At 42.3% G+C, this 24840-nt stretch overlaps 1 protein-coding gene across 1 annotated transcript in view; it reads right to left on the bottom strand.

Annotated features, from left to right (window-relative positions):
- Positions 1-9464: 9464 nt before the first annotated feature.
- QSOX2 (quiescin sulfhydryl oxidase 2) overlaps positions 9465-24840 on the bottom strand; it is a 39576-nt gene continuing 24200 nt past the window's right edge. The window contains exons 9-12 of the mRNA XM_067541813.1: positions 23135-23257; positions 20562-20712; positions 16543-16731; positions 9465-14428 (exon numbers count right to left, since the gene is read on the bottom strand). Of these exons, the coding sequence (XP_067397914.1) occupies positions 13878-14428; positions 16543-16731; positions 20562-20712; positions 23135-23257 (1014 nt within the window). The 3' untranslated portion in view covers positions 9465-13877. The remainder of the gene's footprint in view (positions 14429-16542; positions 16732-20561; positions 20713-23134; positions 23258-24840) is intronic.

The following is a 24840-nucleotide window of genomic DNA, read 5'->3' on the forward strand; positions in this document are numbered from 1 at the left end:
GGCGTGTGGTCCGTCCCCCCCGGTCCCCACACATACCCACACACGTGTCCGGCCTTCAGCCCGCACCACAGGGGCTGGCGGGACCCCGGCCTCGCCTCATGGCCCCCCTGCGGCTCGCCCGGCTCGTCCCGAAAGCCCCCCCCCCCCGTGTCCCGCCAGGAAAGTCCGCTTCTCACTGATTTCTGCCATTGAAAGGCACTGCCGGGCAGAGAGAAACCCCCCCCGAGTCTGCAGTGAAACCACCGCCGCAGGAGCGCGGTGCCACGGACACACCAGCCAGCCGTCCTTTGGTTGGTGTACAAACCCGGTTTGCTGCACACATACACACACACACACACACCCGTACACACACCTACACACACCCATACACACACCTACACACACCCATACACACACACACACGTACACACCTACACACACCTACACACACCCATACACACACACACACCTACACACACCCACACCCATGAACTTCAAAGCGGTGCCCGCTGCAAACTCCCTCGGTGCTCGGCTGTCGGCCCCGGCCCCGGGGAGCCGGGCTGCGTCTCGGCTGCGAGCTGCGAGGACGCGGACATTTCCCGCACACCCAGAGGCTAAATGCGGCCCCGAGCCCGTGAACAGGCCGGTCCCTTGAAGGAGGAGCCGGCCGCAGCCCCTGGGGCCGCCCGGGGTGGCGGGGGCGGGGGCCAGACGCTGCTTTTGGTTGCCGGGGAGGCAGAAGCCGAAGACGATTTTCCTCGCCCGCTTCGGGGCTTTCCCGGTGTCTCTGGTCCGGTTTCCCGGGGGGCCCTCCAGCTTCGTGCCCCGTAGCACAGCCCGGGGCTGCTCGTTTGGTTTGAAATCCTCCCTCCCCCGAAGGCTGATTACAAACATACCCGCCCCCCCCCGGCCCGGTGTCTTGTCCGTTCCCCTGGGAAGGATCTTCCCTTTCGAGCTGGGACCTGGTCATGCCCCCCCCGGCGCGTTGCTAGTTCCGTGGGGATGGTTTATTTCTCTAATTGGTTAATGAACCCGGGCCGCTAATGCGCTTCGACACGCGGATTTAGCCGAGTGTGTGTGTGTGTGCAGACCCGTGCCCGGCCTTCCTGACCCCCCCCCCCCCCCCGGCCTGGAGACGGAAAGACCCGGCGCAGGCACGACTTTCGGAGCGTCCCCGGGGTAGGAGCCGGAGCGCGGCGAGCCGGCCGAGTTGCCCCCCGGCCGGCCGGGAGAGCCACAGGCGCTCCGCTGGGCCTGGGCAAGGGCCGGAAACTTGGCAAAGGGGCCGAGGCGAACCTGCCCCGGGGCAGATGAAACCTGCGGCGAGCCTGGAGTCCCGGGCACCCGGCCTCTGGCGGAGCAGAGCCGCACCAGCGAGCCGGGGCCTGTTTGGTTTGGTTTTGATCTCCAGCAGGGGCCTGGAGCCGGGCGGCTCTGCGCTCTCTGCCCACGCCTGTGGGTCACACCCCGCGTCTCTCCTGCGCCTGTCTTCTCCTCCCAGCCGGGCCAGGCCTGGCTGCGATCCCCCCCCCTCCCTGGCTCCTGTGGTTGGGGAAGTTCCCCGGGTTTCCCGGCTTGGGTGTGGAACACGCCCCGGCTTCTTGGCCCGGTTGTGCTTCACCAACGCGCTAGCAGCAGAAGCGCCTGGTCGGTGGTGTGTGTGTGTGTGTGTGTGTGTGTGTGTGTTTGTGTGTGTGTGTGTGTGTTTCCCCCTTAGCCAGCCGGGGCTGATAATTATGGCTGTTAGTGTGAGCTAGTTAATCCGGATGAATCCTTTTACCTCCGGCTCTGAGCGGATCAGACATTAAGAGCCGCCGCCGACGGGAGCAGCCTGCAGTGTGTAGACAGGGCTCTTTGCACAGCCACCCGCCGGGCCGGGGAGAAAACCCAGGGGGTCCCTGCACCCGGGACTGCCCCGCCACCACGCGTGTCGGCGGGCGCGGGTGGGACGCGCGGCGCGGCGCCTGGGCGAGGAGTCTCGTTGTCTGCAGGCCGAGGGGAAATGACAAGATCCCGGCGCGGAGCGGGGGGAAGGCTGGAGAGCTGCGGGAGGGGAAGGCGCTTTAGGGCAGCCCCCTCCGGCCCGGGTCGGGGCGATCATCCGAGCCGGTCGCAGCTTCCCAAGGCGGAGGAAACCTGCGGAGCGCTGGGCGGCGAGGTCCTGAACTCCCAGCTGGGGCTGGCCGGCCAGCTCTGGAAAACCCGCCGCAGAAAGCGCCCAGGTAAATAATATCCTGGGGCAGAGCAGCCAGTGCCCGTCCTGCTGTGACCCCCCCCCCCGCCGAGCCCTGTCTGTCACAGCCAATCAACCCCCCCACACACACACACCCCGTGCTCCGCTTTCATTAGCGGGTGAGATCCAACGCAACGAGGAGCCGGAGTGGAACTGAATTCACCCCGGCTAAGGACGCGGCTCTGCGGGACTCAGCCAGGTTCCATGGCGCAGGAATTGCCCGCAGTTTAGCAGGGCCAAGAAAGTGGATGGATTTGTTCTCAGGGACCAGGCACTCGGGTCAGTGCGCGAGTGGGGTACGCCCTGCCCTGCCCTGCCCGCCCTGAGGGGAGCTCGGCCACGCTCCCTTGGACGAACCCCCAGAAGAAGGCGAACCCCCAGGGGCGCTGCGGACCGGTCCCTGCGTTTTGTTCCCAGGTGGCAGGACCTGTTCTAGCGCAAACACCAGATCTGGGTTTCAAACCGAGTTCCGCGTCGTGCTTTGGGCCCTGCCCCGTTAGCTCTCCGGGGACGTTTTCCTGCTGATCGCTGCTTTTCCTCGCCCCAATCAAAGAAGAAGGAAAGCAAAGCTCGTTAAAGACAGACAGGCGACTGAGGGTCCGCTCCGCAGTTTTCAACTCTAGAAAAGGAGCGGGTCTATTGCGCCGCTGATTTGAAAACCGCCTTCCCGGCCTCTGTGAGATTTTTATTTTTGGCCGTTCATTTTTCCCCCCCAAATCGCGAAGAAAAAACGAAATCTTGAAAATGGTCATGGCCCGAAAACCGGACCCGAGCAGAGCCGATCGGCTAAAGCGAAACGTTTCATTGCAATGCTCGCTCGTGTCAGCCCGCTCGGCTTCTAGATCAACTTTTCAAACATTTGTTCCTTTTTTTTTCTTACTGTAAATTCACTTCAAAGACAGGTCATTTCTTCCGTTCAAAATGACATCGCCTCACACTCTGCTCGGGAAGGGTCAACCCGGGGGGGTTGTTTTCTGTCTGGCCACTTCGAAATAGTCAAAAATAATTTGAAATGGGAAATGAATCAACCCCTCCCCCCAAGTTTTTGGGTTTGCCCAACCTTCATTTGCCGATGGGAAAAAAGTCTCCTCTAAAGATTCCCAGCGAGCTCTGTCACTGAGGCCAGGCTCTCGCAGGGTCAAATAGTAGATGACCATTTTGGATGCAGTCGACTAGAAAAAGCTGTTTCCGTGGAGTTGCACACTGTGTATATTTCACAGAAGAAAACACTTCCCTGGCCTTTATCATCCATTATTAATTATGAAACCATACACCTGCTTTGTTCGCAGCCTGCTTTCCTGCAGGCAACTTTCCATTTTAAACAGCCTGGCCAACCTTCCTAGCAGTGGGACTCAAATTTCTCCAATTAACTTTTTTCCCCCACCAGGCTATATAAATGAATAAATAGTTACTCTAAGTCCCACGGAAAACAGATCATAGACCAGGCAGGTCAGTTTAAATTTACAGCGAGAAGAGGAAAATAAGGGAGGACAATCATGGACAGAATGTTTTTCAAGCAGCCACAGAATTAATATTCACTGTCTAACAGCTCTGTTCAAGTAGTGCTTTCTAGGCATGAAGGAGTCATGAGCAGATGCAGTGGATAACCTCGTTGGGGGAGGAGGGGGGGAGACAGCCAAGCGCTAGGGGTGATACCTAGGCCTAGCAAAGAGAGCATGTTTCTCCAGACAGTGGGGAGGCTGGCACAACAGTTGTCAGGTAAAGGCAGCTGTAGTGTAATAATGCACTAGTAAGTTCCAGCTAACAGAAGGATAAAGCGAATTGACTTGTATGTTTGCGTTCCTTTGTCTTGAGGCCAGGAATCATAACCATTGGATTTAAATTGGACATCTCTGCCATTGCACTGTTTGTTGTTGTTGTTGTTTTTACAAGAAAAATACTAAAACAATCCAATTATTTAAAAAAAAAAACCCACAAAAACCACCTGTTTTTGTGCCTGTGACATTCTCAGGTAAAGATCAAAACTGTCTGTTCTAGAAGCATCAAACCTTAAGGAAAATTCATTTCCCTCCCCTTCTGCCACAACCCCCCACTTGCAAAAATAAGTCAGGGTTGCATGGACTTTTGGTGGAGGAGACAGCTCCAGTCAAACAGTCTTACATGTTTATTACGGCTTTGAGTACTGGGCTGTCAGTCATTGCAAAACACACTCAGCAGCACACGTGCGGGGCCCTGCCTTTTCAGTGTGGCTAGAAGATTTAGAGAGGAGTGGATAACTGCACGGCTGGCATCGGGTGGAAGGAACCCAATCCTCAGTGGTGGTACAGCATGTCACCATTTAAAGAACACAGCCTGGACAGCTGAAGTACATTAGCTGTTTAGTAAGTCAGAAGCCCAGTAAGTGAATTAAAACTGTTAGTAATCAGGCAGGAAAAGAGCTGAGCAGAAAAGATGCTTCGAGTCCAGGCTTCACTCCTGTGGGTGGAAATGTTTGCTGATTAAATTACTGCCTGGTTACAAGAGCAGGGAAATAGCTTCACAGAATTACACTGATACATATTCTGTGCTGCTCTTCTGCCCAGGACGGAAATCAGCGGGATGGAAGGATGGCCGTTATCACCCAAACATATGTTAAGGCCTTGATCCTGTCAGTCTTTGTGTAAGGCGCACAAGGAGAATGGGCCTCAGGGCATATATGAAAGGAAGCTGCAGGCAGGCGCCACTAAAAAGTAGATTTCTACCTGCTGTGCATCCACACAGGGCTCTCTGAAAATCGTGTCCTGGGCATCGAAGTTGCAATGAATGAAGGCCTTAGTATACCTGCTCCTTAACTCTCCAAGGTGCAGGGTAAGAAAAGGCACAAGGTGCAAGCAGAAATGGTGATGGGTGAGGGAGGGTCGCATCTGAGGAGACAATCATGGCTACTTAGTGAAATTGTGGCGTATCCTTCCCCATATCAGTGTCTGATCCTTTCTTAACCTCAATGATATCCTGGGGCAGTGAGTTCCACAGGTTATTTTTACCAGTAATTTTGGCTTCAGGTTTGGTAACTGTTGTTCCCCCTCCCCATCTTTTCAAGTCTTGGGTGTAGAAAATATTCTTTTTTTCCTGGGCTCCAGACAATCTCCTCTCAGCACCTTCTAACAGGGGTACTTGGTGGACTGCACTGACATTACTTTCCAATTTTCTGCCTCAAAGGCAGACGTTACGTCAGCTACTCTCTCTCAAGGCTCCTTTGCACTGGACTTTTGGCCATCCTTTTCCTATCCCTTCACCCTGGTCTCTATCTGTCAAAGGGCTTTCAGGAGTGGGGGGTGGGGTGGGTGGAGGTTTCTTATAGCCTAAACATGACATGCTTTGATTGCTTCTGCACACTAAGCGGAGTTTTAAGTTTTACACAATGGGATAGTGATTAAGGCACTGGACTGGGAGTCACAAATGTAAGATCTATTCCCATCTCTGCCATTGACCCTGGGCAAGGCGCTTCGCCTCTGTTTGTCCTCCCCTCCTTTGTCTGTCTGTCTATTTAGATTGGCTGCTATTCAGGGCAGGGACTCTTTCACTACGTGTTTGAATAGTGCCTGGCACAATGGAACCCTGGCAGTGTTGAAATGCAACCACCAGGGCTTTGAGTGATTGGTTATTTTTAGAACCCAGCAATGCATATCAACAATTCAAACTGACAAATGCAAGGTAATGCAGATTGGAAGGAACCGTTAGATTTAATAGCCATCATCCTATCTGTCCACCTAGGTGTTTTAAAGTCCCACTGAAGTCCCTCGTGTTTTTCTCTTCTTCTTGTCACTTATCCCATCAGTTGAGGTCAGGTTGTTATGCGAACATCCGCCATCTTCATCTGTCCAAGGTGGCACTGAGGACCACCTGCTTACCATCTTCATGGATGCCATCCATCCATCTCTTCCTTGGTTTTCCTCAGCGTCTCTTTCCGACCACCATCTCTTGTCCTGCTCTCTTCACCAGGTCCCCTTTGTTCATTCTGTCTGTGGGTGTAAAGCAGCAAAATTGCACTGCCTGGATTAGGTCAGCCACCTCATGGATTTTGACTTCCATCCTAATATTTTCATTTAGAAATCTGTCTCTTCGTGTAATTCCTCTTACGGTGTGAAGACATTTCATCTCAAACACCTGTAGGCACTGAACCTAGTCTTTTTTTATTGCCCACACTTCTGCAACACACTGCACTGTGGGGGACACCTTTGTCCTATGCTTGGGGCTTTCAGTGGCATATGCTTGTCAAACACAACCCCTGCGATGTTTCATGCTCTTCCAGAGTTCCCCAGTCTGAACTGGAACTCACATCCAAGCTTGCCATGTTCTGTGACCCAGCTACCAAGATACTCGAACTAGTTACTCTGGTTTAGTTTCACTTCGTTAATCTCTGGCCCTTTTCCTGGTGGCACTTCTCCTGACCTCCATGACCTCATTCTTGGCCATGCTCATTTTCATTCCATTCCAGTTTACCTGGTTGTACCACTGGTTTACTGGTTTATTTCCTCTAAGTTGTCTTCTAGGGATGCCCTTCCTGCGCTGTTGTTTGCATACAGCAGCTTCTCATCTTTTTCTCATCGCAATCTTCTTGCTGACACAGACCATCGATATAATAAAGAGCAGTGGACTGAGGGCTGACCCCAAATCGGTCCAACTTTCACTTCAAAGGGACTTACGCCACAGATTTCCTGACTAACACATCTCTCTGGCTTCTGTTTCCACCTCTGATATACATAACCAAATAACTGGTTTGGAACCAGGCAATGGCTATCAGCCATCGGCTGTCAATACGTATCGTTCCCTCCCTCCTTCATGAGGCCAAGCCTGCGTTTTCCTAAAGCCCTTCCCTCTCTGCTTCTGTTTTTGCTTGTGTGCATTCACATTGCACAGCACCACCAGCAGTTCTTCAGAGACGGCTGTGCTGTTAGTGCCTGCCCCGCGATAGAAACACACCTTGTCGAGCGGCGTACGCTGATATCACACGCACGACACACTCTTTAACGTGGCCTCATGCAGCCGTCACCCGGCCACTTATTCTAATGATTGCAGACACAATCTTCCTCAGCTCTCCTCTCACCGTCACCCTGGCTCTGGTATGCAGCCTCTTGTCACCTGCATAACAGCATCTGCAATCGAAGCCAAATCCTTCGCTCCTTCTCTGGCCATCATGTTGCCTGGTCACGCACACAACACTGATATTGCTCCTTAGCAGCATGTAAGCTATTTCCATGCCTTTAGTCAGCAACCTGAAGACCGTCACCGTTGCTACTTTCGTGCTATGGCGCTTCTTTGGGTGTGGCAGTCACTACTTTTCGTCTCACGCGTCGCTCTGCCTGCTAGTCCCCCTGCCCAGCTACGGGACAGTTCAGACGCCGGCCGCCAGAAATCCTATTGGCTCAGCGCTGCCAGGCTGAGGCGAGTGAACTTCTGAACTAGTCGCACACTGCAATGCGCGGGCCTTTCCCCCAATTAAACTAACTGTGCGCCCACTTTCTTCCCACCTGGTTGCTGTAGACCTGGTGGACTGCCAACAGGAGGCGCTGGTGTTGCTGCTGCATGCCACCTGCCTTCATTTATCCTATGGCTGGGGGGTCTAAGATCAGAGTTTTCCTTCTCCCAGGTACGCAGTCCTCCCCTGCCTAAAGGGCCTCAGCTAGCTGGTTATTTACCCACCTTTCAGACCCTCCCCTCTGCCGCATGAAGGGGAATTTGGCTGTGAGAGGCTATCATAGACACCACCTTTTATATGCAGAGTTGCTGTAGCTGTGTCTGCCCCAGGATATTAGAGAGAGACGCGTTGGGTGAGCGACAAGCTTTCAAGCTACAGCCAGCTCTCGCCAACAGCCGCTGGTCCAAGAAAAGATACCACCTCACTCACTGCCTTTTATTGGCATTTTAGAGGTGGGGGGAGCTCATTCCCAACCCTCCTCCCACTTTCCCCAAGCCATAACAGCACTTCGGGTAGGTCCTCACAGTCTTCTCTGGTTTTGATTAACCTACAGCATATCTGCAATTTTAGCCACCTCACTGTCCACCTTTATTGTAGATCACTCGTGTGTATGAAACACAAGTCCTAATGTAGATTCTTGGGCCCGCCCACTGTTAATCTTCTGCTATGATGAAAATTGATCATTCATTCCTGTTTTCTGATCCCGGAGAGTACCAAATTTACTTGGGCTTAGCAATGCCTCTGACAAAGTCCACAAGCAAATTAAGGAAACCATGTGAACCTGCTCTCCTCTGCTGGTTTTGTGGCCATACTCAACTTTAATATTAGAGGCTGAATTTTCCTTTACAGAAGCTATGCTGGCTTGTCCCTGCAGTAACGCTTTGTAGCACTAGAGGTTTGATCATTGTTTGAAATGAAAGTTTGAATCAGTTTAACTGGTACTGATGTAAGACTTCCACAGAGTACTCTTAGCACCTATTTTAAAAGGAGGCACCATTTGTTACTCTGTGGGTGGGGTCACAGAAGCATAGTACTTCAACTAGCAAGACAGCATCGCACTTGAGAGGGCTAGCTAATGAACTCCTACATCAGGTTTCCCAGTGGATCCAATCTCCAAACGGCAAGACTGAGCAAACTTGGTGCATTGTAGCCAAGGTCACATGCTACGATGAGGGAACACACCTTTCTGTAAGGAAGTTTGGAACTCTGAAGGGCTTGTCTACAACTGGATTTTTTTCCCTTAAAATTTCCCACTGGTGAGAGCCCTCATGCAGCAGGATTGTAGACTGTCTTCCTGTCAGCACCCTCTCTTCAGCATGTTCACCAGTGTCGCCTAGAATTGATTTGAGCAGGGTTAAACAGCGGTGGCAAGGTCAATTTTAGCACTCCCACTGTTGCTACCATCAGAAGACATGCACTGGTGAGACATTAACAAATGTCTAGTGTAATAACAGCCCAAACCATTGGCAGCAGCGAGGAAGCAAATACTTTGAGAGTTAAGATAAAGGAAAGTATCAAATAGCCAAAGAGAACCGTGAAACAAAGTGGAATATAGAAAGTAGTTTCTCATCCCCACTAAACACAGCTTCACCAATATGCCTTTTACATTAATGCTTTATGAAGTCCGGGGGGGGGGGGGGTGAGGGGAAGTGAATTTGGAAATTAAAACGTTAAACTTAAGCTTTGGGTTCATGCCAAATATTTGTAGAAGTGTAACACATGATGCCCCTGCTGGCTGAAATGGAATTTTAATCAAGTTATTCTTGCAACTCTACCTAATTTGTACTAAAAGTCCAGATCAAAAAGCATTTGACCACAAAAAGAATAAAAATCCATTTTTCCCAAATGTTTGCATTTTATTTTTGTAAATGAGCACATTAGTGTACAGTGTAGTACAAAATGGTCACTTTCCCTGCTAGAGAGAGGTATCACACTGGCATTTTCATGTCCACTAGTTTCTTTTTTAATCAAAAGTCATTCAATTAAAAATAAATAAAACATTTAAATTACTTGAACAGTTATAGTCACAAGTCTCAACATCTTGTAGTCAACACTTTCAGACATAGAAAATACATTTGAACCTTTTGTAAAAACAGTACTAATATCAAGTTCTAAACAGGAATCACATGAAGTGTGCATGGTTTGCAGTTAAAATTAGAACTCAAGGGAATAGTTTCATTTTGGCATTCTTGGCACCTAGCTTCACTTCCTCCCTCAGACAGAATAGGTCCTATATTAGTTACTTTCACTTTTTTCTGCACTTTAATATTTTCACATCGAAAGCATCTGAATAGCATAGAACCCTCTCAATGCCTTACGATAGATGAAATTCCTTCTTCAAAATGGTTACATATGCGTTAGGTATGATCTGTACATATGGATTTCTCTCACCGTGCAAATTTGGTGATTTAGCACAATATAAAAATCAAAATTCCAGGATTGAATAGCTGCTTTTAAAGGCATTTTAATAAAAGGAAATAACCAGATTATGATAGGGCATTTGTAATACAGCATGTCAAAACAGCATTGCGTATCTCGTGATGGACACTTAATAACACTTTCTGGAGACACAGTCAATCAGGAGTAAAAATCATATTATGGCACTGAATGTGGAACTCCATCCTGACTGTTATCACGCATACAAAGAAATAACACGAGTCAGTTTAAATTTACACAATGACAGCAAATAAACGGAGATTTACATAACTAAACCCCAAATTCAGGGTAGCTTTTCCAAGTGAGGTGGGCACTGCTACCTATGAAAATGAAAGTTGGCAGCACTTAACATAACACCAAGATTGGATAATCAAAATTCTGTTTACATCTATCTATACTCTTTGGGGGGAAAAAATCACCCTGGAAGTTTGGGTATCTGTTCCATTTCCCAAGCTTCAAGCAGCATAAAGGCAGAGCGAAAGCTTACACTATTTATGCAGTGAACAAAACATTTTCTTAAATGCATCACCCACTAGCTGTTCTAAGGGTGAAATCATCCCCATGATCCTTCAGTGGCTCATCTGTTACAGATGAAAATAAAATGAGACACAAAACTAAGAAGCCCAGTCCTACGTATCTGGCAGAGTTCAATAACACTAACTTATTTTCAATATTAAAAGGGACGATACTAACAGCAGCAAGGAATTTCAAAGATCCTTCTGAGATGGAACAAAATTTTCCATATCAGGTGCCCAATTTTTAGAGATGCTGAGCTCCTTCCGCTTTGTCGACGTCAAATCCACACAAAAAATCAGGCCACTTGTTTAGGTGCCTGACTTAAGGCACCCAAGTTCCAAGATTTTGGCCTGTTCTTAACTAAACTCCTCCCTTTGGGGCCCCCACTATTTGAAACCCTATAATAACAAAGCACAATGGCATTGATCAGACTGAGAACCTTGACTGTTAATGTCCACTTTTGTTTCACCATCTGACTGTTGCTTATAAGTGGTCAGAGTATTTAAAAATGAGCCCCAAGAGAAATTACAGGAATTCTTAACAATCCCACAAAGAGGGAGGAAGTCCTTTTGGTCCATCATCATGTCACAGCTTTTAAAACATCCATTTACTTAGAAAAATGCAGACTGACATGAAATCATCATGGCTGCTTCTTCACATACATTTCCAGAGAAATTCTTACAACTTCACCGACACCCTAAGCATAAAATCATCACCATATGGCAGCCTCTGCTATCCCAACACACTGCCAAGGGGCCCAGAAAATGGACACTGAGACAAGAGAATGCAGAAGACCTGCATGGGTGCTCACCCACTAGCTCCAGGTGTAGAGGTGAGATTTGTCATTCATGCAAAGCCCCTTTATTCAGGCTTTGTACATAAACAAAATGTAGCCCTACGGCAGCTTAAGAAAAACATGAGTTAATGGTTCCTTCACAGCTTTGGTCGCGTGAATGCAGATTTAGGCATTGTTAGACACACACAAATGTATGCACGGTAAAAATTCTTGAAGTAGTTATTGTCAATATGCAAAGGTCACTTCTGGTGCCTTTACACTAGTTTTCTTTGAGTAATCATTTGTCTACCTTTTAAGTTACATGAAGCTGCAGTTTGACGCACAACTCCCTATAATTTCCATTTGTTACATATACTTAATTGTTAATAAAAAATTCACATGTCCATGTTGAGATGTATGTGCTAAGTTTTAGCTCCTTTTTGCTGCAAAGCTTTTAACTTTATAATAGGGCTTGCAATGGAAATAAGAGGAGGACGTTAAAGAAGTACACAGAATAATTAATTACATGAAGGAATAAAAGACTGAATGAATTAGCCTGGCGCTGTTTATTACCCCTCTCATAATACAAGAACAAGGGGACAGTCAATGAAATTGAGTTAACTTTAAAACTGATATAAGGAAACTTCAGCTTTGGGCTGGTAATTTTGTAACTGTTCACTTCAGAGGAAGGCATAAGAAGCCATGAAGCATCTGGTACAAGCAACTTCCAGAGACAGGCTACTAGACAGATGGACCAGTAATCCAGAGCAGTAATGGCAATTTCTGTATTCCCCAAAGCTGCAACAACCCATATTGGAGCAGAAGTGATGAGCACAATTGCAGCTAAATGTCTGTTTAGAACCAGGGGTCACTCTACTGAAATTTAATAGGCAGCAGGTTTAAAACAAACATAAGGAAGTATTTCTTCACACAATGCCAACCTGTGGAACTCATTGCCAGGTGAGGTTGTGAAGGCCAAAAGTATAACTGCCTTAAAAAAAGAATTAGATAGCCACTGATGGACCTATCCTCCAGGAACTTATTAGCCAAGATGGTCAGGGATGCAACTCATGCTCTGGGTGTCCCTAAACTTTTGACTGCCAGAAGCTGGGACTGGATGACAGGGGATGATCACCTGATAATTGCCCTGTTCTGTTCATTCCTTCTGAAGCATCTGGTACAGGATACTGGGGTAGATGGACCATTGAACTGACTCTGTCTGGCTGTTTTTATGTTGTCGGTTTTTAATCCAAACAATGGAATGCACTAGCAGAAGGAACATGCATAAGGAGACTGTCTTTAATCACTCCTATTTTTGTAGCACAAGAAAACTTTGCATTTGGGAGCAACAATTCCTCACCACCTCACAGGCTCAGGATGGGAGATTTCGAAATGGAATGCTTACATTGTGGAACCCCATTACACTGCAGTCATTTTTTTTGTATGTCACAATGTTGTAAGAAGTTCACTGTAACCAGAACTGTAATTTGTATTGACACGCTGACACAACTCAGGACTTTGTCTATTTGACCAGGAATGGAGTTTCACTCTGCTGGAGTTCATTAGAAGTGGTTTTCAATAGAGTAATTCAGCAGAACTGCATTTCCCCTAACTAGTCCTTAATTACTTTCCTACTTAATAAATTAGCAAATAAAGACTAGGTTATCTAATGCTCTTCTTAAACTTGGAATAGAGAGGCAGGCTAAAAGGTTGGGCCTGGTTCTGCTCTCACTTACAATGGTGTAACTTCACTGAAGTCAACGGGGTTACTTTTGAATTGACATTGCCATGAGCAAGATCAGAAACAGGCCTTTTGTATGCTATTCAGATCATCCAAATACCTCAGATAACTGAGCCTCCTGGAAGTGCACATTCCCTTGGCTGGAGGGAGGTGAGGAACTGGAGGGGTGAGGGAGGAATTGTATGTGGATACTTATGGCTTCCAACTACAAAAATGTAATGGACAAAAAATATTCATTTTTTAAAAAACATAACACATTTTTAGAGTTTATTCAATTAAAATACACTTCTGCTTCATCTGGAAAAAAAATCAAAATTCTTGCTTCTCCATAGGCAACAAGAAGATCTCATACAATGAGCAATGAGTGGACAGATTATTTAGTCAACTCAGGAAAAAATTAAAAGGCTGTCTCAGAACATATACAACGGTATTCAGTTTCTTTCATAAACCTGGAGTAACTAATTACATAGTGTAATTCTTCACATTACAAACCAATAAAGGATGCAACAGTAAGTAATGATATCTTAATGGAAAAGGTCAATCTTTCTCCTTTAGTAAACATTTTAAGATAGTGCTATGGACCTGAATACTAAACAAATATTGGGATTCCTAGAGCAAGCTCTATGGTACTAAGTTAGAACACCGGTGAAATGAATTGGGAGAAGGGGAGGCGGGCTTTTGAAACAAATACTGTATATAAAATCCCTGATCATATATATTAAAGCTGCATGTGGTACTGATCAGCCATTTACAATGAAAATGTCATTTCTGGTGAGTTCTACACAACTGGACGATAATTCCTTACTTTCCATCGTTTGGACCTCATTCGGAAAAAAAAGTACATTATCATTAAAAATAAGGATGAGGCTATATAAAGTACAACACACAGACTCATGTCTATGTTAGAAAATCCAATTCCTAAGAAAGACACAGACTGCTTGGTCTCTTTATGAATAACTGAGTCAACTGCATTTTTACCTCTATCTTTGACAGGTCCGTTATTTGCTATTAATTTATCTAAGACCTTAGATTTTGAATCCAACATATTTTGTTGATCTAGGATCTTGTCCTCTTTGTTTCCACTCTGTTGCTTGGGTAAATTTTTGTCTTTTCTCTCACTCACATCCCCACGTTCTATTTCATTAGAGTTAACTGGGCCGTCAGTGTACTTATATAAAATATTTTCATTGGTATAGTGATGCTTCAAGAACTGTAGCACTTGGGCTTCATTCCAGCTGTGTAATCCTTTAATTTCATCATGGCACTTAGGACAGAGATCTGGAGTTGGCCACTGAACTTTAGGAAATTTGGGATCTTCACTCAGATCACCTAAGTAAGGAAAAATAGAAAATATAAACGGACAAAATAATATAATCTATCCAGCTGCTAAGCTGAAATTGTAGAAACTATTTTCCATTTAATGCATGCAGTAAGCTTAGTTTAAGGAAACAATAAAAGCCATGCTTACAAGCAACAGTCAACACATTTATACTAATCTAAAAATGATCGAAAATGAATTTTGAAATCAATACAAAGCCTTTCTTGCTGCCATGTTCTGAATTAATGCTTTTTTTCTGGAGGATACAAACATCAAATTTTGACAGTCTCTCTTTAACAGGAGAGCAGTTCACAAATGCTACAGTTTTATCAGTGATAAAAACAACTCAATCAAATGCATTTTCAGGGTTAATTTAAATTCTGGTTCAAAATGAACTGCTCTTTTGTGCATAGTACTATGTAATCCTGTGCCTCGTTTTCAGTAAGCTGCTTCAAGGCCATTCCAAGTCTTGTCGATATATTTACAAGTTTCTATAGATACTGGCAACAATTCCATACTTATCCTGCTTATTTTTGAAATGTGTTTTTACTATTATAACAAACCATTTTCTTTCTGTACTTTAAAAACCATGATAATATATTTTAAATGTTTCAGTTTGCTTTTTAGCATTTAAATATATAAGAGTTTCTCTTGGACTGGATTCAATTTTAAAGTTTCAATTTCTTATAGCAGTAGCCATCATTCTGTCTTAACTGGTGGACTTCTTCTGCTCTAGAATAAACTCACACTTCAATTGAGGTATATTAAAACAAAAATCTTTACCTGGTTGAAAAACTAACATTACTACAGTGTCTATATAAGCACTTCTGATTTTGATTAATACATTTATTGTTCAAATATTTCACAAAACTATGCTAATACACAATAGGTAAATAACCATTTGTAGAATTCGCTAAGTAGCTTTTAGAGAGAGCTCTACCCATTGTAAACTTTCTATAAACCACAAACTACAGATTAATCCTAAATCACAGTCCTAAAGAGAAACCAGATTTTAACAAATTTAGCACGTCATTTGACATTAATAATCATTGCAATGCATTTTCAACATTTTTACTAAAAGGGAATCTGACCAATTGTTGCATCACTCAAACCAGCATCTTATATTGTTCTATCTTGACAATACTTAGCAATTTAAAGTGAACAAAAAGACACCAATTTTTCTCTTTGCCCCCTCAGACACTGGTAACATGCATTATGAGGAAATTGTATCTAATATGTTGTGTGCTTCTCTTGCTTGGAGGTGGCACAAGACAAAATGTTTGTATTCAGAACAATATTTAAGACTTCATATATCTTGGAAATGCAGCTTACGCAGAAAATAAACACAATGTTGCACATGTAAATTGTAAGTAATGTTACATACACTAATCCATAACAGGAGACAGGTATTAAGTGCAAATAGAAACCAATTTTCTTTAGTGCTTTAGTTATAGGACACCTGTACAACACAATGGATTAAATACAACCTAATAGTTTGGTGGTGTTTTAGTCCAATTGTTATAAAAAAGCTCTATAGAGAAACAAATCTTGTTTGAAGAATTATTTTATTTTATTCAGTTATTGATTTATGAATACTTTAAGTCATTTTACACTGAGGAACAGAATCCTGGTCAATTATGATCACCTTTTAAATGACATATCTAGTGATTTTTGTATTCCTAGAACAAAATGAAAACAGGTTTTAATGGTGATCTAAAACATTTTGGAAAGAAATGTAATTACTCCTGTTCACAGATAAGTAGCTGAGCTGCATTAGTCAGTTTCAAACAGGCTTTGAATTACACTCTGGGAGAATCATCTCCTCATGTAGCAAGTGGAACTTCAGAAAAATTGATGCTCTTGAGAACATTGGAGCCGCTTCCACACACATTATTGAATCACTGTGACCCGAAGTGTGGTGTACCGTAAATGGAAGTTTTACTCAGACAGAAGTTCTTTCTGTTTAAATTGGAAATGTTGCCCTATGATCAGTTCTAATAACTTCTGAACACCCACAGAATTAAGACCACTTTTTGTTCAAATTATATTGTATAACAGTACTACCATCTTAGCCACCAGACTAATGCTAGCTTTGATCAGTGTTCCTATGCCAGATCTCCCTTACCTGCAAGCCTGTAATTCACTACGTTGTGCTTCTCCCACAGCCAGAGAACAGCCTCGTCTAGGGTTTTCACAGAATCCATGGATTCTTTAGCCATCTCTTCAAAATGCTGTGCGCAAGCCTTGCACCCAAAAAAGTGCTGAATATACCTTCGCATGATCTGTAGGACCACTTGGGGATTATCCTCAAAACCTGGAAAGAACAACGAGTTCTTGTTAGCACCTGAACAAACACAGCTTCCGACATTATTCTACCGGCACAAGCAAGATACATAGCAAAAAACATAAAAATGAATCACGGGAAAAAATGAAAGGGAATGTTGCCCCCTGTTGGTGCCACACAATTATCTTAGCATTTAAAATGTAGAACGTTGGTTTTATTTGACAGATGTTCATTTATCCAGAGCACAAGTGAGCTCACACAGCAATTGTACATCAGCCAATCACAACTGGGATGGACAGTGAACAGTTTTACATAAATAATTCTACTGCTTAAGAAAATTTGCTATTTATACAAATAAAACTTTGTTGTAAACAAATAGCAGACAGATATAGAGGTGTTAAATATATTTTATGGTACAAAGATGCACTGAAAGGTAAGAAGGATAATATTATATAAAGCATCAATGCTAATCAGTCTTGTTCTTGTGTGTCAAATTTCTCTTTTCAAAGGATATTTTGCAAATATACAGAAAAAAGGCATCTACAAGAAGATCTGCATGCAACACAGATGATAAAACACTTTCCCCAGAAGTTTAAGGAAGAGAATAAGACTTGCAGCTGTTAAAACACATGCGAAGCCAACTGCAGTTTCTTTATGTAGCAAGTGATTTTTGCAAAAATAGACTATATTCCAAAACCTCTTTCAATGACTGAATGAACACACGGCGTGTACATTCAATATTCAATTTGAGCTCAAATACTGTAATGATGGGTGATTTCATTAAAAAAACACAAACAGCATAACCCCTCTAATAGGTAAAGATGTCTCAGTAGCTCCAATCTGTCTCTCACCTTTCATTAATATGCTCCGTAAATTTGAGGGACATAAATATCCCATTCTCACTACATTTATGTAAACACAAAAGCATACATAGAGGAATATTTCATACAGTGACTTTACTTAAGTAACATTTGTAAAAATAATTTTAAAATTATTTTCTGGAAATTGTGACTATCTGTTCATAGTGTTTACACCCCATGTTGAAGATACATGAGTGCGTTATTATGTAGTGCAGAAAAACTGTGCTAAGACCTTAGCAAACTAAGGGGCTTATCCTGCCGGTATGACTGCACCCAGTGTTTACTTCTGACAAGTAGTCCTTTTTCAAGTCTCTGGACCCTTAGTCAGCAAACAGAGTGATCTCACTGCACTTCTCAAAGATTTAATAGCAGAGTATAGTGGAGATGTCTGACTAGCACTTAATTTCTCTTATAAAATATACTGTGGTATATTTACTAGTATGTTATGAATTATCATCAATAATTGAAGTAAAAACCTTTGTCAAATGTAGTACATTTTGTGATATAGCATTCTGGATTGATTGACTGAATTAACTACTACTCTAATTCAACAGTCTGCAATGGGATGAGATACAGTAAAGTTCTACCATAATTGGTCACGGCATTTAATTGAATATATCTTTCTAATGCATATACAAAATTTTATTCACATTTACTATTGTTAAATGTAATTATATTTGAATTGCTTTAATCTCAAAACAGTTCTGTAGTACTTCTATAACCTCAACTGGAAAAATTGTCAGCACAAGCTATTCAGAATTGTATTAGCTAGCAAAATATTAACTGTTTATATACTCCAGAAACATATGCACAAGTGTCTGTTCATAAAACACATTTAGGCAACAAAACAGCACTATTATGCGTAAGCAAAGCTCAAACATAAAAAAATGATTTAAAACCAGAGAGAAGTAATAAATGGTGAACAATCTCTACTCAGACATCCAATATCTGTGATTGAACAGACATGTATAAATAAGAAACCCAACTGAGATTAAAGCAGATTAAATGTGAGTATTAAAAAGAATTGCTAAAAAATAATTTTAGAAAACCATGATGAATTTCAGGAAAAACAAAACTATTACTAAGCAACAGTTATTTTAAAGAGTGATCTTTTCATTTTTTTAAACAAATGCAGTTTACACTATTCTTCAGGTTACTGGCAAATCTTTATGTAGGAACAGAGCATCACACGCATTTAATCATATGTATTAACTCTTAAAATTCTACATGCTTGAAATCTCAAGTGCCACAATGTTCGTCTTTTGAGGGTCTCTCTTGATTTAATTGATTTACAGATTCGTGAGAAAATTTGGACATTATCAAGATTAAATACAGGACCTTATCCTGCAAACTTTTACACATGTAATATTTACTCATGAAAACAGCCCCATCATCTCAACAGGACAACTCAGATAACTAAGGATTTGCAGGATCGAGTTCTTGCAATGATTTGAAGCACTAAGACTCCACTAGATTCACTTACACAGATCCTGTTGCAGGATCAGACAGCACAGCTCAACATTTTAACAATGTTTCTGAAGGAAGCGATATGTTAAGAAAACTAGAGCAAATTCACCTTAGCTATCAGACTTTACAAGTAACTGGAACTTACTTGTAAAGTCTGATAGCTAAGGTGAATTTGCTCTAGTCTAGAAAATATTGTTGCTTTTAAAAAATAAAATACCCAAACGCAAAATGGCTCATTTTGTTTGTTTTTCTTTTATCAGCCCAGAGATGGATCCTCTATTAACATCTGCCATGTATCATCATGTAATCCTTCTTTTCTCTTTCCTCCCAAACTACTGCAATTCAGGGTAAACCTAATCTTTAAAGTGGACAAGAATCATAAAACCCTACCTGTGGTGGGAAGGATTAGGGAGTGCATCATGCTTTTTAGTAGATGGGATTTAAACAAGCAATAAGGAGAGGAAAACCTCCCAAGACATAATCCGACAGTCTCAGACTGACCCAATTCTTTCGCCATAAGAAGTGATCATCAAATATCTGCCCTGATTTAAATTGCTAGTTAAGTGTACTAAAGATTTTTCAGATTCTATCATGATTGGAAGAGCAGTCTTCCAATCATGATGGAAATAAAATGATAGTTAAGTGTACTAAAGATGTAATGATAGTTACTAAATAAAATGATGGTTAAAGTTTTAATGATAACTATCGTTTTATTTAATAACTAAGTGAACTAAAGATATTTCAGGTACCATCATGATTGGAAACAAAGCAGTTTTCCTCTCATGACGGAAATAAAATGTGCATCTAACAATTTATAAAAGCTTCTTAAATATGAATCAAGATCAATTTTTCACATGCTCCTGTGGTTGTAAAGGAAAAGTGACTATATAGTGTGTTTGCAATTAAACAAGAAATATCACTTATGGACACACAAACTTTCATGGTGGACCTACAATATGAAAATGCAGTTGAAATAATTATTCAGTTCTAAGATTTAGTATCTATAAAATTACATGAATTGGTTCATGAACAATTATTCTGTTTTATAACTAATTTTGTTGTACTGCTAATTCACATTAAAACTATAGGATATGATCTATCCCTAGCAAACAGATTTTCATAACCCTCTCCCCCATTAGGAGAAACAACAGTTCAGAGTTTCAAAGACATTCCCTCTCATCTGTGTTTCATTTTTCCCATCTTCAAGGCCATATATCTTACTTAACCACTTGTAGGGGAGAAGGGATGGCTGTGGCGCCTTTCAGAGCCCATCAGCACAGTCCCTGAGTCAACCAGAAGGACTGTGGCAAAAAAGATATGCCCTGACCCCTACTGGTCCAGAACTGAAAAACTTTGCCTTGAATATCAATGTACTCCACGGAACTGGAGTGCATCTTTTATTTAAAGCCTCGGTGTGTGATCTCTGAGCAGAGATTTATTCAATTCCAGTAATTTGTTATGCTAATTTATGCACAGCTAAATTGCCACATCAGATCTCCCCTCCTTTAGTTCTTCTGTATAACTGCTGCTTACCTGTATTGATTAAGGCTTTTGGTCGAACTGCAGCTTGAACAGTTAAAGTGTGGAAAAGCTTCCAAAGGGAACACGTATAGCCTCTCAACTCTGGTCTGCTCCCCTGACATCCGACCCACTGGACATGGTTAGTGAGAAATATTCCAGAAATCTGAAAAGAAAATATTCTTTAAAGATGTGTCCAATCTGGGACTTGAAAATGACACTTCACTACTGAACATATCAAGTCTGTTAATTGCTACTGAACATACGAGATGGGTTTGGTGTGCGTGCACCTCTTTTTTGTCGTTTGCCTGGTCATTTCAATAGGTCAGTTAAAGAGAAACAGGCTTTTATGCGCGTAGGACAGCAGAAAAGGGCCTAAGACAAGCAAATCCATACAGCCAAACGTGTAATATGCTGGTATTACAGGTTGATGTTTGGACATTCTTTCAGCTGTACTATCCTCTGGTTCAATATAAGGGATGTCTACACTTACGGTGGTGTGTGCAGTACAGACACTGCATGATCAGCTAGCATGGGTATAAACAACAGTGTTGATGACAAGGCACAGCTTAGGTGAGTAGGTAAGCGCCCTAAACGCCTGAACCCCTAGGTTACATACCCTACACAGCTCTCCATTCCTAAGCGATGCCTCCTGTGTCTATGCTGCTCTTTTTAGCAGTGTAGTATCCTGCTGCTGGAGTGTTTCCCTGCCACAGTGAAAGATTCTGGCAAGGAGGAAGCAGTGGGGAAAAGCTCTGGCCGCTTCCCGCAGCCAGAGCCTTTCCTCACTGCCTCTTCATGCAGGAACCTTTCACAGCCAAGTGTAGCAACACACTGCTGTGACAAGTGTGGACACAGTCTGCCTGTCACTGTGGTGTGCCTGTACTCTGCACACCACCGTCTACACTGATGTAGTCTTTGTTTTTTTAGTTGGTAGCTGGGAAAATATATTAACTAACAGTTTAATGAAAGCTCAATTCAGATCAGAATGGCTCAAACCTGCAAGATGATGGAGGTTCTCAATTCCTACAGAAATGAAAGGGATCTGAGGCTACTCAGTGCTTCACAGTCACTCAGCACATTCCAGGAACAGCCCGCAAATTGATTAGTTAACTTTACTATTAATGACAGTAGATCCTAATTTAAAATAAAGATGATCCATTTGCAAAAGTTTATTAAATTGAGGCTATTAAATTCACATTTAAAGGAACTTAGGGTTTGTTAAGTAGTTTGGGCTATTCTAATGTACTGTTATTAAATTTCTTCTTTTTGTATATGCATTAAAACAGGACATAATATATATATATATATATAAAACATATCAGGAGATAGAGCATTGTTTTCTGTTAAAAGCTATAAATTAGTGTGATGGAAAATATTAGGCATTCTAATTTGTAAAATTCTTTATAAAAACACAAAGGAAACAGAACAGAGTATCATTTATTTATTCATCAAACTCAGATGAATAAGCCAAAAATTGCTGAGCAAAGTAAAATCACCTTATTGCTCAGTTACAATCACATGAAGAATAATTAAAATATATTTACAGGATAACAAGTATATAATATATTGTTTATTTTTTCTATTTATATATAAACATAATTTATTTTTGACAGTTACACCCAAAGAACATGGTAATTCTTGCTTAGCATGAGGTTCTCTAGCCTGATTAAAGACTCAATTTATAAAAGTATTTCCAAGCTTCTACCTTAAAATCTCTTAAAGAGGAGAAATGCAACTTCAGCAAGAAGTTGGCCAATCTGAAAATCCAGTGGAAGATTTTAGATGTAGAGGTCCTGTTTTGTGTGAAGAGGAGTGGATGAAGCTAGACAAATGTTAACGTTGTTTGTATTTGTATCCAGAATTTGGAAAAGGCTTACTGTGTGGGAAGAGTTGTGTTAACCTCTCTATCACAAAGACAGCCCAGTGGCAGTGCTTTGCATTACCGAACAGAAGGTGGGATTACTACCTGCCTGACTGACAGGCCTGTTCTAGGTCAGGACATTAAAAAGTTTCTGAAAAGTCTTCAGGGCTAATGTAACATCACAATGGCTAACTTTGCCAGCTTTTAAACTTTGGCCTTTAGGACAATCACAGTGCTGGCAATAACTGATCCAATTCAAAGTCTTGAAATCCCATTCATCAGAGGAGAAGGAAATAAAGACGGAGGTGTGTCTCAACATACAGTAATCGTGTAGAACTGATTTGCACTGAACTGCAGTCTCATCCAGTCCTTCTCTGTTAGAAAGGTGATGTTCACAGCAAATTGTGTGTGTGTCTTTGTTTTAGACAGGATAATGAGCAAACATTTTCATCAGAGATATTGAATTATCTCAGCGTGGCAAAAGGAAGACCTGTAACATCAGCCTGCATGTTCATACACAGAGGGCTGTGCTATGCAGTACTGTCCTTCATTTCTCTCATTTAAGTTCCTTCATGTGGATTTTTTCCTGGTTAATGAACTCACTTTATTTCCATTTTAACCTTCTTATAACTCCATTATGCCCGAGGGAGGCATCAGTAAGTGATGTCTTGGATTTATATAGAACCTTATCCTTTACTAATGCTGGAAACTAGTAACAGCTTACCCGCATTTTATTGTTGACCAGATCTAGGATAGCATCATAAGGGATTTTGTCTAATGGAAGGCTCACCAGCCACTCTTGTAAGGTCTCTAACAACTTCACCACGGGCTGACGGCCAGGAAATAACTGATAGAAATAAGAAAACATCCAGAGATTTGTAAAGCTCTAATCTCAATATGGTGAGACCAATTAATATTTTAAAATGTTTTTACTTCCTTAAACGCTTTAATTAAACTCATTAGATTTTTTGTTACAAACAATTGGATTTAATTGCTTGTTATATTTTTCAGTGAATAACCTCTTTGCATTAATTTAACATCTATATACATACTCTGCTCACCACTGAAATGCAGCTGGTGTTTTACAGCACATGGAAATCCAATACAATAGTTTAGGACAGAACATGAAGAATATTGTATCCAAACTGTAGGGAGACTTTAGCTTGGCAGAATACACGTCCAGATGGAATTTTGGCAGCTGTTTAACATTTGGGAGCTTGCTTACCTGTCTTTCCTGAATGATACCAGCCCCTAACACAAATAAATAATAATAATGCCAGAGTATTGGTTCAATATTGACTCAAATGGAAGAGGGTCAATATGCTTCCTACAATACCAAGGCTTTCCATGGAGATTTCCCATTGAACTTTTGACTCAATCTGACCTTACTTTATTTGAGACATGACTGAGTACAATCTGAGGTGGTACAGCTGAAGGCCAATATATTTTCTTATACTGATTTCACCTCAATGGCTGAATTGCTCCCATGTAAGTTTCTATTCTTTTTTTTTTTTTTTTTTTTTTTTTTTTTTTGTAAGTTACATTGAAACAAACAAACACAAACAAACAAACAAACAAACAAAACAAGGCTTCCTGGAATGCATCTGTGCAATTTTAAAGAAAGTCAGAAGCATAGTTACAGACTCACCAGTACATATGGCTCCCTTGATAGTAGTCTCAGCAGAGGGCACAAGGGTTGAATGGGTATAGAGACTAAACTCCCTGCTCACTCCTAGAGGTTTATTACTCCAGGACAGTTCTTCCCTTCCTCACTTGCCTAGACTTCAATTCAGGTTTCTATAAATGTGGATGATCTCAGACAACCAAAGGGGAGCAATTTTTCTACATTTTTGTATATGCTCTGATGTTTTCACGCCCTTGCAGGGGAAACAGAATAATGAACCCAAGGCTTGGGAGAGGAGCAAGGGAGGAAAGGAATTACAATACTGACTTTAAAGTGTAAATGTAATGTCACTTCTAAAATTGGAACTAGATTGTAATTTGTAAGTTTACTTTTATGTTTTTACTGTTTAGGGAGTTTTAATTTCCAAAAACTTTTCAGTTCACTCTTGGGAACTGACTTGAAAAAAAAAAAAAAATAAAAAAAAAAACAGCTCTGGACACTGCTGTATAAACTTGTAAACTGCTCTGACTATACTCCAGATAGCACCAAGGACCTCAACCACAAATAACGACATACCATTTTGGATACAGATTCCCTGTCAGTGACACAGGTGGAAGACAAGACAAACTTCACCATGGTGCTAGAGGTGCTGTCTTTGATGAGTTGTAAAGAGAGTTGCTTGCAGTTATTAAAGAGCCCATGGTGCTTTTCAGTATTATTTATGAGGAATGGGGGTCCCAATCCAACTGGTCCGGACCAATTTCAATTTGAGTATGTACACTTTGCATACTTAAATTCCTCATGCA

This window comes from Emydura macquarii, unplaced genomic scaffold (assembly GCF_026122565.2).
Source record: "Emydura macquarii macquarii isolate MOO-44397 ecotype Brisbane River unplaced genomic scaffold, CSIRO-AGI_Emac_v2 contig_691, whole genome shotgun sequence".
Taxonomy (NCBI): Eukaryota; Metazoa; Chordata; order Testudines; family Chelidae; genus Emydura; species Emydura macquarii.